The following is an 18,960-nucleotide window of genomic DNA, read 5'->3' as shown; positions in this document are numbered from 1 at the left end:
CTAAAACATTCTCAACTCAATTAGTCAATATACATCAGTCCCTCCTCTGGAACAATGATCACTCTCATGTTCCACGAAACCTAAAAACATATAGACTTAAACAGGGAAAAGAGAAAATACATGTTTAATAATTTCACACCACCCTTGATGAAACTACGACTGGGGACAGAACCGTCCATCCGTTACGATCCATGCCCATGTGATGCTGGTCTCCATGCATGTCTCCTTCATTTTCATCCTTGGGTGTTAACGCAAGACACAGACTATGAGCCTTGTATGCAATTAATTGTACCGTATCATCCAGCAATCTATACGTATTGATGCGATTTAACATAAAAATTCTGATGACATGGTAAAAATTAAAAAACGTAACGATTGACCCAAGCTAACCTCCAGTGAGTTCTCTAATTACCTCCCTGTCGGAGGACACTTAAAGATAAGGTTTCTAGAGCCTCTCTAGGCCCAATAAATTTCATCAGTGCACCCACCCCTCACAGTTTGAAAGCAACTCTCTCTTGCTGTATCCAAATCATAACTAAAATATTTTCTAAATTATCCAACCCAAATTTAGAATGACAGTCCTTAGTGCTTTACTTTGAGTCTATCACTCAAATTCAAGCTTCTCAAACTAGCACACATCATCACGGTTAGAATGTACATTTATAAATGGGACCTTTTATTGCCGGTAATAACTCTTCTCATTACAACTCCCCTTTGTCCTTGTTTTACTGTCGCGAGTGGCATGGTAATGAAATTGTTCGCAGTGTGTAGAACTTCCTCAATCAAATCAAATCAAATTGTATTTGTCACATGTGCCGAATACAACAGTTGTAGACCTTACAGTGAAATTCTTACTTACAAGCCCCTAACCAAAAATGCAGTTTCAAAAATAAGAATAAGAAATAAAGGTAACAAGGAAAATAACAATAGCGAGACTATATACAGGGGGTACCGGTATAGAGCCAATGGGCGGGGGCACCGGCCAGTCGAGGAGATTGACGTAATATGTACATGTAAGTAGAGTTATTAAAGTGGTTATGCATAGATAATAACAGAGAGTAGCAGTGTCGTAAAAGGGGGGGAGGAAGCAAATAGTCTGGGTAGCCATTTGATTAGATGTTCAGTAGTCTTATGGCTTGGGAGTAGAAGCTGTTTAGAAGCCTCTTGTACCTAGACTTGGCCCTCAGGTACCGCTTGCCGTGCGGTAGCAGAGAGAACAGTCTATGACTAGGGCGGCTGAGGTTGCTGACAATTTTTAGGGCCTTCCTCTGACACCACCTGGTACTGGGCCGAACGCACTACCCTCTGTAGTGCCTTGCGGTCAGAGGCCAAGCAGTTGCCATACCAGGCAGTGATGCAACCAGTCAGGATGCTCTCAATGGTGCAGCTGTAGAAACTTTTGAGGATCTGAGGACCCATGCCAAATCTTTTCAATACTACCCCCCTTTTCCCGGCACTTCCTTATAGTGTTACGATTCATCTTCCCAACGGCACATATGAAACTCTTGCCTGTTACATTTGATAGCCCTTGACAATGTCCCGATTTCAATATAAAGTCATCCGTTTTCCCATGTACACGAGTCTCACCTGAGCCGCTACCACCATTCTGTCTGGTCCATTTCTCCCACCAGTACACCAGGAGCAGAAGAGAAGTTTGAATGTTATCTCTCTCCATATGCGCGGTCTCAGGACTCATGGCGCATTCCTGCCGTCCGTACCCAGGTTGATGGCTCGGACTCAGATAGGAGTATTACAAGTCACTGTCGCATAGAACACCTTAGTCGCTTTTTCTTCAGGCGGTTAGGGAGGGTTTTGAGGTTCACACACACTGTTTGTGGTCAAATTATTCCCACCATGTATTAAGACACCCTCTGACGTCACCTTCCATGATAACCTCAAGAGAGGACAGATCAGATGATATAAAATGTGAATCTATTTCATAAGAATACGACACAAAATGTCTCATGGGATTAACCCCCCCCCAAGGTTTTCTGAGTTGCAAAGGATCCTTTTTATTTGGCTAGATCATTTTTATTTGTTACCTCTTTAGAATCCCTGGCTCCCTGGCTTTTCGCCGAGATTCTTCAACCCAAAATACTTTTTCCTGTGGCAATAGTTGGGCGGGCGGGTGCGGGCAGCGAACAGGTGAAAAGCATGCATTTAGTTTTACTAGCGTTTAAGAGCAGTTGGAGGCCACGGAAGGAGTGTTATATTGCATTGAAGCTCGTTTGGAGATTAGTTAACACAGTGTCCAAAGAAGGGCCAGATGTATACAGAATGGTGTCGTCTGCATAGAGGTGGATCAGGGAATCGCCCACAGCAAGAGCGATATATATACAGTGGGGCAAAAAGTATTTAGTCAGCCACCAATTGTGCAAGTTCTCCCACTTAAAAAGGTGAGAGGCCTGTAATTTTCATCATAGGTACACTTCAACTATGACAGACAAAATGAGAAGAAAATCCAGAAAATCACATTGTAGTGAATTTATTTGCAAATTATGGTGGAAAATAAGTATTTGGTCACCTACAAACAAACAAGATTTCTGGCACTCACAGACCTGTAACTTCTTCTTTAAGAGGCTCCTCTGTCCTCCACTCGTTACCTGTATTAATGGCACCTGTTTGAACTTATCAGTATAAAAGACACCTGTCCACAGCCTCAAACAGTCACACTCCAAACTCCACTATTGCCAAGACCAAAGAGCTGTCAAAGGACACCAGAAACAAAATTGTAGACCTGCACCAGGCTAGGAAGACTGAATCTGCAATAGGTAAGCAGCTTGGTTTGAAGAAATCAACTGTGGGAGCAATTACTAGGAAATGGAAGACATACAAGACCACTGATAATCTCCCTTGATCTGGGGCTCCACGCAAGATCTCACCCTGTGGGGTCAAAATGATCACAAGAACGGTGAGCAAAAATCCCACAACCACACGGGGGGACCTAGTGAATGACCTGCAGAGAGTTGGGACCAAAGTAACAAAGCCTACCATCAGTAACACATTACGCCGCCAGGGACTCAAATCCTGCAGTGCCAGACGTGTCCCCCTGCTTAAGCCAGTACATGTCCAGGCTCGTCAGAAGTTTGCTAGAGAGCATTTGGATGATCCAGAAGAAGATTGGGAGAATGTCATATGGTCAGATGAAACCAAAATAGACATTTTTGGTAAAAACTCAACTCGTCGTGTTTGGAGGACAAAGAATGCTGAGTTGCATCCAAAGAACACCATACCTACTGTGAAGCATGGGGGTGGAAACATCATGCTTTGGGGCTGTTTTTCTGCAGAGAAAAGAGTCGGCCCGATAATTGAACCCTGTGGTACCCCCCATATAGACTGCCAGAGGTCCGGACAACAGGCCCTCCGATTTGACACACTGAACTCAGTCTGCGAAGTAGTTGGTGAACCAGGCGAGGCAGTCATTTGAGAAACCAATGCTATTGAGTCTGCCGATAAGAATACGGGGATTGACAGAGTCGAAAGCCTTGGCCAGGTCGATGAAGATGGCTGCACAGTACTGTCTTTTATCAATGGCGGTTATATTATTTAGTACCTTGAGAGTGGCTGAGGTGCACCCATGACCAGCTCGGGAACCAGATTGCACAGCAGAGAAGGTACGGTCGGATTCGAAATGGTCAGTGATCTGTTTATTAACATGGCTTTCAAAGACTTTAGAAAGGCAGGGCAGGATGGATATAGGTCTATAACAGTTTGGGTCTAGAGTGTCACCCCCTTTGAAGAGGGAGATGACTGCGGCAGCTTTCCAATCTTTAGGGATCTCGGATGATACGAAAGAGAGGTTGAACAGACTGGTAATAGGGGTTGCAACAATGGCGGCAGATAATCTGAACCCTCTCTTTCTAAAATTATCTAGCCCAGCTGATTTGTATGGGTCCAGGTTTTGCAGCTCTTTCAGAACATCTGCTATCTGGATTTGGGTGAAGGAGAAGCTGGGGAGGCTTGGGCAAGTAGCTGCGGGGGGTGTGGAGCTGTTGGCCGGGGTAGCCAGGAGGAAAGCATGGCCAGCCGTATAGAAATGTATATTTAAATTTTAGATTATCATGGATTTATCAGTGGTGACCGTGTTACCTAGCCTCAGTGCAGTGGGCAGCTGGGAGGAGGTGCTCTTGTTCTCCATGGACTTTTTCTCTCAGTGTCCCCAAAAATGTGGGAGTTAGAGCTACAGGATGCAAATTTCTTTTTGAAAAAGCTAGCCTTTGCTTTCCTGATTTACTGTGTATATTGGTTCCTGACTTCCCTGAACAGTTGCATATCGCGGGGACTATTCGATGCTATTGTAGTCCGCCACAGGATGTTTTTGCGCTGGTCAAAGGCAGTCAGGTCTGGAGTGAACCAAGGGCTATATCTGTTCTTAGTTTTACATTTTTTGAAAGTGGCATGCTTATTTAAGATAGTGAGAAAATTACTTTTAAAGAACGACCAGGCATCCTCTACTGACGGGATGAGGTCAATATCCTTCCAGGATACCCGGGCCAGGTCGATTAGAAAGGCCTGCTCGCAGAAGTGTTTTAGGGAGTGTTTGACGGTGATGAGGGGTGGTCCTTTGACCGCGGACCCATAGCGGATGCAGGCAGTGATCGCTGAGATCCTGATTGAAAACAGCAGAGGTGTATTTGGAAGGCAAGTAGGTCAGGATAATATCTATGAGGGTGCCCATGTTTACGGATTTAGGGTTGTACCTGGTGGTTTCCTTGATAATTTGTGTGAGATTGAGGGCATCTAGCTTAGATTGTAGGACTGCTGGGGTGTTAAGCATATCCCAGTTTAGGTCACCTAACAGAATGAACTCTGAAGATAGATGGGGGGCAATCAATTCACATATGGTGTCCAGGGTACAGCTGGGAGCTGAGGGGGGTCTGTAACAGGCGGGAACAGTGAGAGACTTATTTCTGGAGAGATTCGTTTTTAAAATTAGAAACTTGAACTGTTTGGGCATAGACCTGGAAAGTATGACAGAACTTTGCAAGCTATCTTTGCAGTAGATTGCAACTCCTCCCCCTTCGACAGTTCTATCTTGACAGAAAATGTTGTAGTTGGGTATGGAAATGTCAGATTTTTTGGTGGCCTTCCTAAGCCAGGATTCAGACACGGCAAGGACATCGGGGTTGGCGGAATGTGCTAAGGCAGTGAGTAAAACAAACTTAGGGAGGAGGCTTCTGATGTTAACATGAAGCTGGATCCAGGGGCAGGCAGAAGGTCATACACAGGGGTCCAAAAAGGCAATAGTATAGGCAGGGAAAAGGCTACTAACGTTGTCCGGGAGATCAGGCAATAGGTTGATAACAGGAAATCGGATCGGCTAAAGTACAGGCAGGGAATAGGCAAAACGCGTCGTTAGTGAGGCAGGAAAAAAACAATCATACACAGGAGGAGTAAATTATGGGGAAAACCAGAGCTCTGAATAGAAGTGTGTCACAAAACAAACAATACCTCACAATGATGGGGTGCAGAGAACTGAACTAAATAGTGTGTGATAATGACATAAGGATGTATGAACAGGTGATCGGAGTTCAGGTGATTGGGATCTGGAGAGTGAGCTGCGTTCAGGGGATCTATGTGTTTGAGTGTGTGAGTTGGAAGCAGACATTACATCTAGACAGGACTTGAAACACCATAATAGTGTTTTTAATTTTTTGGGGTAGTGCTCCCAGCCCCTGGCACACAACACTTGATTAAGTGGTGTTACAACACACCATGTGATGTTTCAAAACATCTCAGGATGATGTGTTTCAATACTCCAGGAAAGTTAAGGTTTCATCTCCTTGACGTTGGTGGCAGTTCAGTTGCCACTAGCTTTGGTGTTACAAAGAACTTAATTTTAAAAGTATAGTAGAGCCTAATAGGACATTTTTTATATTGTCATAATTAATAGGCTGAGAAAATACCTTTAGCTACAGAATATCTCACCACCATGCGTTTCAATCTCCCCTCTCTCCTACATTCCTTTCTCCAGCGTGCAGAGAGAGGGGAGGTCAACAGTTTAATGAAATATGTTTTGTTGCGAAAACATGTTGCTATCAATGTTCCCGAACAGATTTCACTTGGTTTTCCTAATTAAGCTCTGGCTAGCTGCAGGAACAGGGTTGGAGAGACCATGACATGCAGAGTTTGGGCAGAATATCACCTGTCATGCAGTGAGAGGCTGCATGCTCCTCAAACAGTGGTTTATGCATGTGGTGAAATAACCGGAGAAGCCAACCAGCCAGATTGAAAAACGACCAGCGGGAAAGCAGCCTCCACTTGCTATCCGGAGTGCATACGGATGACATGTATTTTCCCCCTGTTCCTGCCCATTTGATAATAGGCCATCCTAAATCTCAACTAATTGTACATATTAGTAAAGACAATATTAAAGTGAGATAAGCCTGTTTAGCCTGAGGCAAGGAACAGAGCGCAAGCTTTTTTTGCTACTTTCTCAAGTCATCAATAGCCTATAGTCGCATCATGTAGGTCATATATGTTTTGATTTCTAAGATATTCTAAGGTTTATATCATTCACAACTAAAGTTGACAAATAATTATAAATCTTGCGTATAGGACCTGTTTCAAATGATCACTTTTATGCTCAACATAGCCACTTCCTATGCACACTCACTCCAGAATGGAACCAATATATTTTCTATTTTATTTAGTTAATGACTCAAAAAACTGTTAAATCCCCTTGGATTGATGAGGAATTGAAAAATGGTATGGTTTAGAGAGATGAGGCAAAGAGTATGACAAATAAGTCTGGCAATGCAACTGATTGGCAATCGTACTGCAAATTGAGTAATCATGTGACTAAAATGAATAAAAATAAGAAACTATACTACGAAACAAAAATAAATAATATAAAGAATGAAAGTAAAAATCTTTGGAGCACTTTAAATTACATTCTGGGCAAAAAGGAAAACTCAGCTCCATCATTCATTGAATCAGATGGATCATTCATCACAAATCCAACTGATATTGCAAACTACTTAAATTATTTTTTCACTTGTAGGATTAGCAAACTTAGGCATTACATGCCAGCAACAAACTCTGACACTACACATCCAAGTATATCTGACAAAATTATGAAAGACAAGCCTTTTAATTTGGAATTCCATAAAGTGAGAGTGGAAGAGGTAAAAATGATTGTTGTCTATCAACAATGACAAGCCACCGGGGTCTGACAACTTGGATGGAAAATTAACTGAGGATAATAGTGGACAATATTGCCACTCCTATTTGCCATATCTTCGATTTAAGCCTACTAGAAATTGTTTGCCCTCAGGCCCAGAAGGAAGCAAAAGTAATTCCGCTACCTAAGAATAGTAAAGCCCCCTTTCCTGTCTCAAATAGCCATCCAATCATCCTGTTATCAACCCTTTGTAAACTTTTGGTAAAAATTGTGTTTGACCAGATACAATGCTAATTTACAGTAAACAAATTGACAACAGACTTTCAGCACGCTTTTAGGGAAGGACACTCGATAAGCACAGCACTTACACAAATGACTGATGATTGACTGAGAGAAATGTTTGATAAAAAGATTGTGGGCTGTTTTGTTAGACTTTATCGATAATAGTCTGCTGATGGAAAAATGGATGTGTTATGGCTTTACACCCCCTGCTATATTGTGGACAAAGAGTTACCTGTCCATCAGAACACAAAGGGTGCTCTTTAATGGAAGCATCTCCACATAATCCAGGTAGAATCACGAATTCCCTGGGGCAGCTGTCTAGGCCCCTTACTTTTTGAGTAAAGCCAGTGTGTCTATGTACGGTGCCTTGCGAAAGTATTCGGCCCCCTTGAACTTTTGCCACATTTCAGGCTTCAAACATAAAGATATAAAACTGTATTTTTTTGTGAAGAATCAACAACAAGTGGGACACAATCATGAAGTGGAATGACATTTATTGGATATTTCAAACTTTTTTAACAAATCAAAAACTGAAAAATTGGGCGTGCAAAATTATTCAGCCCCCTTAAGTTAATACTTTGTAGCGCCACCTTTTGCTGCGATTACAGCTGTAAGTCGCTTGGGGTATGTCTCTATCAGTTTTGCACATCGAGAGACTGAAATTGTTTCCCATTCCTCCTTGCAAAACAGCTCGAGCTCAGTGAGGTTGGATGGAGAGCGTTTGTGAACAGCAGTTTTCAGTTCTTTCCACAGATTCTCGATTGGATTCAGGTCTGGACTTTGACTTGGCCATTCTAACACCTGGATATGTTTATTTTTGGCCATTCCATTGTAGATTTTGCTTTATGTTTTGGATCATTGTCTTGTTGGAAGACAAATCTCCATCCCAGTCTCAGGTCTTTTGCAGACTCCATCAGGTTTTCTTCCAGAATGGTCCTGTATTTGGCTCCATCCATCTTCCCATCAATTTTAACCATCTTACCTGTCCCTGCTGAAGAAAAGCAAGCCCAAACCATGATGCTGCCACCACCATGTTTGACAGTGGGTATGGTGTGTTCAGGTGGCTATGGTGCTTTGGACAAAAGCGTCTGCTAAATGGGATATAAATATAAGCTGTGTTGCTTTTACGCCAAGCATAACGTTTTGCATTGTTGCCAAAAAGTTCAATTTTGGTTTCATCTGACCAGAGCACCTTCTTCCACATGTTTGGTGTGTCTCCCAGGTGGGACCCCACAATATAGGTGGGACCCCATGCATACCCCACAATATATGCCACCAGGTCTCTTCACAGTCCCCAAGTCCAGAACAGACTATGGGAGGCACACAGTACTACACAGAGTCAGGACTACATAGAACTCTATTCCACATCAAGCAACTCACGCAAGCTTTAAAATTATATTTAAAAAACAAATAAAATACACCTTATGGAACAGCGGGGACTGTGAAGAGACGCATGCATACACACACACGATAACATACGCACTATACACACACATGAATTTTGTGTTGTAGAGTAGTGGCCTGAGGGCACACACTTAATCTGTTGTGAATGTATTGTAATGTTCTATAAATTGTATAACTGTCTTAATTTTGCTGGACCCCAGGAAGACTAGCTGCTGCCTTAACAGCAGCTAATGGGGATGCATAATAAATACTAATATCATATACCTGCCTAAAATGAATAATGAATTTATTGTGATAGTGTATATTAAATTGATTTATTCTACTTTTTTAAATATAGATGTTCCAAAGACACACATCAGCAGCTTGTATGTGGGGAGGGCAGGAGATGCTTAACGTGTTTATGTTTATTAACGGCCAATTACCATGAGCCCGGCAGTCTTTTGCGTGACAATAACCAGCTGACATTTCATGACCGCCACAGCCCTAATTGCATTGTCCTCTTTGTATCAAATCAAATCCAAATATATTTGTCACATGCGCCGAATACAACAGGTGTAGTAGACCTTACAGTGAAATGCTTACTTACAAGCCCTTAACCAACAATGCATTTTTAAGAAAAATAAGAGTTAAGAAAAGTATTTCCTAAATAAACTCAAGTAAAAAATTGTAGTTGTGTTCACATGTCCTATCTCAGTCTAATAGATAACACAGACTGTATACCAGCACACACCCAGAGGCCCTCACACCAAGGAGACCACATTAATATACCCATGTTCATTTCTTAATGGAATCTCTGTATTTACTTATAGATGGCTGTCCTGGAAATACAGGCTAATGGAGATGCTGTTGTGTCCAAGGAGGCCATCACCAACGCAGGCCAGTCTCTGGAGGATCCCCTCATGAGAGTCAGTCTCACTCATGTTTCCATCCATGGCCCAAATATAGCAAAGCATCAAAATTGGCCAATGTGCAAAAACACATTTGATTAAAACCCACACCGTATGAAATCAAGTTTATTGAATGTACATTTTAAAGGATCCCAACACACGAATTAAACCCTAACTAATACACTACATAGCTCTGACCTTTGACCTCTACTCCCTCTTGTAGGAGTTTACTCAGTCGTGTGTGCGTCACGAGGCCAAGCAGCGTCCCACAGCCCACGACCTGCTCTTCCACCGCGTGCTGTTTGAGGTTCACTCCCTCAAGCTACTGGCTGCCCACTGCCTCATCAGCAACCAGTGTGAGTGTCTCCATCTCTGAAGCCCCCCATGCACATGGCATGCAATCTGTGGATTGACAACTGCCAATTTTTTGACAAGGAGTGGCAGGATGACACAAACAAAATGCAAAACAGGCTAGCCATTTGTGTGGGAGAGATAAAATGTTTCCACATCTTATTTCCTTTTTGTTATGGGACAGCTGAAAAATACTGAAATCTTTCATTGGATTTTGTGGGATTTCTTTGAACGTCTGCTGTTACAATGGAAGTGGAAACGTTTTTATTTTATTTGATTTGCTATATGCCAAACTGGTGTGGCATCCATGTAACACTCCCTTACCCATCTCTCTTTGCAGACCTGCTGCCAGAGAACTGTGTGGAGGAGAAGACCAAGTCCTTTGACCCCAACGGTCTCATGGCAGAAATCAAACATGGCAACCGGCCTGGCGTTCAGCTCAAGTATTCCCATGTGTCTCCTTTGGAGCTGGACAAGTTCCTGGAGGACGTCAAGTAAGGGCTAATTCCATTCACCCATTGGGCTCTGGTCAAAAGTAGTGCACTATTATAGCGAATACGGTGCAATTTAGGATGCAGCCTTAAAGAGCTGCCTTGGTCATTGCCTCTTATGGGCGTTGTGTAAGAAATGGCCTTGTGGCCCCTGACATCATTCTGACTCATCCCTCTTTAGGAATGGGATATACCCCCTCATGAACTTTGCGTCGTCGCGGCCCCACCCCGTACCCCGTGCCCTATCCCTGTCCCACGAACAGGTGGAGACGGCGAAGTCCCCCACCCCTGAGCCCCAAGAGACAGAGAGCAGAAAGGTGTGTGTCTGTCTGTCTGTCTTTCTATTTGTTTGTGTGTGTTAAGCCCTATTTGGACAGGATTCATTTTACTGGCGGAGGTCGGGTAACGTAATTATGTAATTACGTAATAATTACAAAAAAGGTGTTGCTCATAGCCTATATATGAAGGCCCTATGTATCAACTTTCACAGTGAATGCTTTTATTTATATGTTTTGTGCGTATTAATTTAATATTGCCGATGTAAAAATAAATGTAAAAAAAGTAACAATTTTATGCAACCCTTGCTGTTAATAGATGGCAAAGCAGCATACAGCTTACCTAAACATTTGGAAATGATAAGTTCACTTTCTCATTCAACGCCTTAAAACGCATCTCAAGTGCAATTGCACCGTTTAGTTCACGTCTGAATGATGGGGGGCATTTAGGACGTCTATTGTGGAATTAATTTATGATCACACTTCCTCAATTCAAATATTAAGCAGACATGATATCAAAGATGGTTTGGTATGGTTTGAGTTGTCAGTGTAGACCTGTTATCGCCTGGACTTGTTGAAATATTATCACGTCTAGAAAAAAATAACGAATTACAGGGGGCATGTTTGGAAAAAACTAATCCTGTCTGAATCGTACTCTGGAATAACGGATGTTCTGGGGTAATAATTACATAATCAACGTTCTCTAGTAATACTAGTCTCGTGCCAATATACAATTCCGGACAGAATAACCTACTGTTTTTCAGCAAACTCCAAGGTCCTCTCATAATACTAGTTCCGTGCGTATCGACATCTCTGTGTTTACCGAGACATTACAGCGTTTGACAGGTACTGCTGGAAGTTTGAGCAAGAAAACATAGAATTAATGTTTAAACAAAGTGCTGCATATATTTCATATGAATGGCCTGCATTTAGCAACTTTCACAGTGAATTCTTGTGTCTATACGTTTTGTGCCATAGAATTCAAGTTGAACATCGCCAAATGTGTTTAAGTAGGCCTAAATGTGGATATTTTTTGTTGTTGTTGCCTATAATCTTAATTAATTAAACCCTGGCTGTTGATGAATTAGGCAACAGATGACAAAGCAGGGCATTCCAGGTTTCCCCACTGAGCTAAACATTTAGAAAATAGCAAGTTTATCATCCATAAAATCATATCAAGCAAATACTGTCCAGACGCTACCGTGGATCGCTAAAATAATCATTATAATTACACTTTAAATATTATGGGGACACCTACAGTACCGGTCAAAAGTTTGGACACACCGACTCATTCAAGAGTTTTTATTTATTTTTTTACTATGTTCTACATTGTAGAATAATAGGGAAGACATCAGAACTATGAAAGAACACATATGGAATCATGTATTAACTATAAAAGTGTTAAACAAATCTAAATACAGTGGGGCAAAAAAGTATATAGTCAGCCACCAATTATGCAAGTTCTCCCACTTAAAAAGATGAGAGGCCTGTAATTTTCATCATAGGAACACTTCAACTATGACAGACAAAATGAGAAGGAAAAAAATCCAGAAAATCACATTGTAGGATTTTGTAATGAATTTATTTGCAAATTATGGTGGAAAATAAGTATTTGGTCAATAACAAAAGTTTATCTCAATACTTTGTTATATACCCTTTGTTGGCAATGACAGAGGTAAAACGTTTTTCTGTAAGTCTTCACAAGGTTTTCACACACTGTTGCTGATATTTTGGCCCATTCCTCCATGCAGATCTCCTCTAGAGCAGTGATGTTTTGGGGCTGTTGCTGGGCAACACAGACTTTCAACTCCCTCCAAATATTTTCTATGGGGATGAGATCTGGAGACTGGCTAGGCCACTCCAGGACCTTGAAATGCTTCTTACAAAGCCACTCCTTCGTTGCCCGGGCGGTGTGTTTGGGATCATTTTCATGATGAAAGACCCAGCCAAGTTTCATCTTCAATGCTCTTGCTGATGGAAGGAGGTTTTCACTCAACATCTCACGATACATGGCCCCATTCATTCTTTCCTTTACACGGATCAGTCGTCCTGGTCCCTTCGCAGAAAAAGAGCCCCAAAGCATGATGTTTCCACCCCCATGCTTCACAGTAGGTATGGTGTTCTTTGGATGCAACTCAGCATTCTTTGTCCTCCAAACACGACGAGTTGAGTTTATACCAAAAAGTTCTATTTTGGTTTCATCTGACCATATGACATTTTCCCAATCTTCTTCTGGATCATCCAAATGCTCTCTAGCAAACTTCAGACGGGCCTGGACATGTACTGGCTTAAGCAGGGGGACACGTCTGGCACTGCAGGATTTGAGTCCCTGGCGGCTTAGTGTGCTACTGATGGTAGGCTTTGTTACTTTGGTCCCAGCTCTCTGCAGGTCATTCACTAGGTCCCCCCGTGTGGTTCTGGGATTTTTGCTCACCGTTCTTGTGATCATTTTGACCCCACGGGTGAGATCTTGCGTGGAGCCCCAGATCGAGGGAGATTATCAGTGGTCTTGTATGTCTTCCATTTCCTAATAATTGCTCCCACAGTTGATTTCTTCAAACCAAGCTGCTTACCTATTGCAGATTCAGTCTTCCCAGCCTGGTGCAGGTCTACAATTTTGTTTCTGGTGTCCTTTGACAGCTCTTTGGTCTTGGCCATAGTGGAGTTTGGAGTGTGACTGTTTGAGGTTGTGGACCGGTGTCTTTTATACTGATAACAAGTTCAAATAGGTGCCATTAATACAGGTAACGAGTGGAGGACAGAGGAGCCTCTTAAAGAAGAAGTTACAGGTCTGTGAGAGACAGAAATCTTGCTTGTTTGTAGGTAACCAAATACTTATTTTCCACCATAATTTGCGAATAAATTCATTAAAAATCCTACAATGTGATTTTCTGGATTTTTTTTCTTCTCATTTTGTCTGTCATAGTTGAAGTGTACCTAAGATGAAAATTACAGGCCTCTCTCATCGTTTTAAGTGGGAGAACTTGCACAATTGGTGGCTGACTAAATACTTTTTTGCCCCACTGTATATTGTATATTTTAGATTATTCAAAGTAGCCACTGTTTGCCTTGATGACAGATTTGCACACTCTTGAAAAATCCTGGTATGAGTGGGTTCGTCAAAAACCTTTGACTGTTACTGTATATATTTGGCAGCTAAGCACAAGTTATAATTGTAGTTTATTATCATCTAGACATGATGATGAAATATCTTCATGTCTAGAATATAAAAACCTCCACTTCAGGCTTCCGTCGTAGACTCAATTGAATGAAAAAGAAAATAAAGAATCCTGTGCAATCTTCCTCTGAAATAATACACATGCTGAGATAATGATTACATAACCGACGTCTGTAATAATACTAGTCCCGGGCTTTAAAGAGAATAGTGCATGTTAAAGTAGGCTGATCACTCCAACTGATGGTTGGTCTGATGGTGTGTTGCAGGTGATTCAGATGCACTGTAACTTGGAGTCAAATGAAGAAGGGACCAAAACTCATGTGAGTTTGACTATAGTCTTCTTTTAAATAATGGTGTCAATGTGTACAACCCCCCCCCCCCCCATGTCACGTGGCCTTTTGGAGTTAGTATAACATGACATAACATCACTATTTTAAAAATCCATTCTGATCCTCATTGCATTTGGGGGATAAGCATATTTTGTGTTGACAAAATATATTCCTCTATCCTGTCCTCTCCTTAGCTCTCTCTGTTTCTTAAGATGGACGACAAGCTCCATCGACAACTTAGCTGTGACATCCTTCCGAGTGAGTTCTGATGGACACTTTCATATCCATTATTATGTTTTGTTTTTTTACATATCGTGGTATGAGGCTGAACTATTTTGTATGAATCTTTCAGCTGACAGCTCCAAAGACCTTGCCAATGAACTTGTTCACTACGCCTTCATAAGTGAGGTAGGTATCCTTGTCACCTAATGTTATTGCAAACGGCCATAGTCGATTTGCAATAACCTGTAATGATCTAACCTCTAACCTCAAACCCTGTGTAACCCCATGCAGGAGGACTGTGGGAAGCTGGCAGGGTTCCTTGAGGACGCGCTCACCAGACACAAGGGCAAAGCGCTGGCCTCTGGGATCACACAGTGAGAAGGGGCCTCTCCGGAAGCTGGCCCACAGAGAGGGGCCTCGAGCATTGACCACTCAAACAGAGCAAGACAGGGGCTAGAAGGCAGGATGACTCAGCCAGGATCAGAGGGACTGGCTCCAGTGAGGGTTTGAAGGATTGAGCCTGATGAGTGGCGATTGGGACTGGGCCTGATGATTGGTGGATCATCCCAAAGAGGGCTAGGATAGGCCAGGACTGAAAGCATCTCCGGTTGGATGACTCAGAGGCATCATGGCTTGTTAAATCCATTTGAATTCAATCACTTTTTGACAACACCCCTTTTGATTTGAACAAAATCTGCCATACATATTTGCCCATTGTAGAAGTGCTCCGAAAGTGACATTCAAGTGATAAAAGTGCTCAAAGTTGACTGATTTTGCAAACTCCACCATACCATGAGACATCCATGTCTTCATCACTAGAAAATATAATCAGTTGAGATTTATATCATTTAAATGCATACAAACAGGGTTGTCAAATATGTTATAATTTCTGGCAAAAATATAAAAACATTATACAAATGTTTTATTTTTTACCTTTAACGTCAATTATCTTTTCACATATGTTGTAACTTAGACCCTATTTTACATCATCTAAGATTTTGTGTTATGCCCGCCATTGTTTGAGACACAACATGCTCTTGAATAAATAAAAATCATATACACATATTTAGCAGATGTTATTGCGGGTGTAGTGAAATGCTTGTGTTCCTAGCTCCAACAGTGCAGTAGTATCTAACAATTCACAACAATGCACACAAATCTAAAAGTAAAAGAATGGAATTAAGTAATAAAAATATTAGGACGAGCAATGTCGGAGTGGCATTAACTAAAATACAGTAGAATGGAATATCTACATATGTAAACATGATTAAAGTGACGAGTGTGCCATTATTAAAGTAACCAGTGATTCCATGTCTATGTACATAGGGCAGCAGCCTCTAAGGTACAGGGTGAGTGTCATGTTTTGTCAGAAAAATGTACTAAAATGGGAATAAAATTAAAATGTCAACTTTCAAATGGTACCACAAAGATCAACAGAGAATGTTGACTTGAATGGGAATATTTGTTGTTTTAAATCTTTCTGAAAATCTGTTCTTTCTGACCACTTCTTCCATGGGCAAACATGTATGGAAAGTTTGTTTAAATCAAGAGATGCTGTCAAAAAGTGATTGAATTCAAATGGATTTACCCGGCTGGGTTCAGCTATCCCACAATGCAGTGGAAGATTGATAAGTCCCCTACCTAAAAGGGCTGTAATGCATTAAGATGTAATCATCCATAATGCCACTACTATACTGTACTGCCAGTAAAGATGTTTCCAATGATGAATGGATGTAGTGCATTCAAGACAAACCAATAAAACAGCTATGTTTTTATGTTATTTTACAGTCTTCTAATTAATAGTTGATAACTCCAGAAATGTACATTTGGAAGTTGTTTTTGGAAAATAATCTATAAAACGTTTTTTTTTTAATAAATTGTTTTATAAGCCCAAGCAATACCTACCATAGACATGTCTAGCTCTTAGAGAGCAAACTTGATGACAAAGATGAGAACCGTCCAACATGCATGGTGAACATGCAAACACTTAAGTTAACTTCATTATTTTTGCTTAGTTCTATGAACAATATTAGCGTTGCACAGACCTTTTTCTGTTGACGTTTTAATGGTGTATAATGGTCTTCAAAACACACTCGCAGCGCATTCTAACAGTGCTTTGCTAGCCTGAATGAATCTCCGTGCATTAGTAGTAACGAGCAATGAGATGATGCCTCTCTTTTAGCCTGTAGTGCTCTTAAGGGTTTTCCCTGTGAAAGTGTTCTGTAAGCCAAAGACTTGCAAAGTGCCTGTGATGGCAACCCACTATGTACAAAACCCATAATACAAAACGCCACAGCAACATAACGCAACTTCAGAAATGACAAAAACTCCTGACAGTCAACGATTCAGTCTATTGGGTTGGTGTCAACAGAATGCTATACTTTTCATTCATTATGAAAACCAGCTTGTGAATGTGTTGAGGGGCCACAGCTTGTACCATAGGAATATCTAAATCCATTTTCGAAAATGGATCAGCTAAACACATAGAATATAGTCCACGCCGATTGAGCCATTTGAGAACGCGATTTTGAATGGAGGGTTTTGTTGAATAGTGAAGGGTTTCAAATAAATAAAGCCCAGAATATATTTTTTTGAAAGCAATTAATTACTGTTCTACTGAACGATATAACTACTACAGTACACAACACACAAAAAAGCATGATATACTTCTGGAGGTTGAAGCTGAATTCTGCGTAAGTGTCCACAGATGTCCGATGCATTCTAAAGCAAGCAAAAGTCAATAATAGATCTATTGCAGTGGGATTTAGTAATTTATTGATTGCTTTAAAGTAAAAAATATATATATTAAAAACAACTTTTCTTAATCTTGAACAGTATACACTGAGTGTACAAAACAATAGGAGCACCTTCCTAATATTTGTTGCACCCCCTTTTGCCCCTTAGAACTGCCTCAATTCGTTGGGACATGGATTCTACAAGGTGTCGAAAACGTTCCACAGGGATGCTGGCCCATGTTGACTCCAAAGCTTCCCAGAGTTGTGTCAAATTGGCTGGATCTCCCTTGGGTGGTGGACCATTCTTGATACACATGGAAAGCTGTTGAGTGTAAAAAACGCAGCAGTGTTGCAGTTCTTAACACACTTAAACCAGTGCACCTGGCACATACTACCATACCCCTGTTCAAAGGCACTTAAATATTTTCTCTTGCCCATTCACCCTCTGAATGGCAGGCCCACATACACAATCCATGTCTCAGTTGTCTCAAGGCTTAAAAATCCTTCTTTAACCTGTCTCCTCCCCTTTATCTACACTGATTGAAGTGGATTTTACAGGTGACATCAATAAAGGATCATAACTTCCATCTGGATTCATCTGGTCAGTCTGTCATGGTGTTCCTATTGTTTTGTACACTCAGTGTATATTCTTCAGTATCTGCATCTGTTAACAATATGACGTTTTAGTTCTTATGCTATCTGTAAATCTCTGGTCCTATTACAATTACACTCCTGTATAGATGTTGCATAATATGCTCATTGCTCTTAAAATGTCAAGCCTTTTATCAGCTAGTCTCTTGGGGAAAGCGCTTCCCCCAGTCATTTATCTGTAGGATATGGTGTACATAAATATGTCGGTGTCTGTTCAAAGGTGTTTCCCTTGAACAGAAATATGAATGCCCGGAGTGGTGCTACTGTTGTCTAGTAGTTTGCAATGCATGTCTTAATAATAGCTCCAAACTGTTCAGACACTTCTTTTCCAAGATTGCCTTAGTCATTGACGAAGCTCCATTGACTGACTCCGGGGGGGGGGGGGGTGATCAAGAAAAATGAATGTTCAGACTAAGCAAAGCCCATTCATCCATTAGTCTTTTTCCATAGCGATCACTTCTTTCTCCCAAGTCTGGATTCTGTTGTATGTCGGCTCAGTATTGTACTGGACGTGTTCTACTCATCCTTCTGTAAAATATTGTTCTGCAATGAATGACAATAAAACAATGTGATGTCACATCATGGTGAGACTGGGTTTAAAGAGGCTTTTTTAATGTTATTGAATCTTGGGGTCCTGACTTATTAAAACAGTTTCACTTAAAGTTTAGCTTAGCAGTTTCTCCCATTCTCCTCTGCAGATCCTCTCAAGCTCTGTCAGGTTGGATGGGGAGTGTTGCTGCACAGCTATTTTCAGAGATGTTCGATCAGGTTCAAGTCCGGGCTCTGGCTGGGCCACTCAAGGACATTCAGAGACTTGTTCCGAAGCCACTCCTACGTTGTCTTGGCTGTGTGCTTAGGGTCGTTGTCCTGTTGGAAGGTGAACCTTGGCCCCAGTCTGAGGTCCTGAGCGCTCTGGAGCAGGTTTTCAACAAGGATCTCTCTGTACTTTGCTCCATTCATCGTTGCCTCGATTGTGACTAGTCTCGCAGTCCCTGCCACTGAAAAACACCCCCATTTCTAGGAAGAGTCTTG

At 41.5% G+C, this 18,960-nt stretch overlaps 1 protein-coding gene across 1 annotated transcript in view; it reads left to right on the top strand.

Moving 5' to 3' along the window:
* The window catches only part of LOC135517436 (nuclear receptor-binding protein 2-like), a 59,173-nt gene extending 40,657 nt beyond the window's left edge, over positions 1 to 18,516 (top strand). The window contains exons 10-17 of the mRNA XM_064941721.1: positions 9,619 to 9,714; positions 9,920 to 10,052; positions 10,388 to 10,541; positions 10,720 to 10,855; positions 14,258 to 14,311; positions 14,515 to 14,578; positions 14,673 to 14,728; positions 14,834 to 18,516. Coding sequence (XP_064797793.1) covers positions 9,619 to 9,714; positions 9,920 to 10,052; positions 10,388 to 10,541; positions 10,720 to 10,855; positions 14,258 to 14,311; positions 14,515 to 14,578; positions 14,673 to 14,728; positions 14,834 to 14,920 — 780 coding nt within the window. The 3' untranslated portion in view covers positions 14,921 to 18,516. The remainder of the gene's footprint in view (positions 1 to 9,618; positions 9,715 to 9,919; positions 10,053 to 10,387; positions 10,542 to 10,719; positions 10,856 to 14,257; positions 14,312 to 14,514; positions 14,579 to 14,672; positions 14,729 to 14,833) is intronic.
* Positions 18,517 to 18,960: the final 444 nt, after the last annotated feature.

Source organism: Oncorhynchus masou, chromosome 28 (assembly GCF_036934945.1).
Source record: "Oncorhynchus masou masou isolate Uvic2021 chromosome 28, UVic_Omas_1.1, whole genome shotgun sequence".
In the NCBI taxonomy this organism is placed as follows: domain Eukaryota; kingdom Metazoa; phylum Chordata; class Actinopteri; order Salmoniformes; family Salmonidae; genus Oncorhynchus; species Oncorhynchus masou.
The sequence above is the reverse complement of the archived record's forward strand: the minus strand, read 5'-3'. Positions and strand labels throughout refer to the sequence as shown.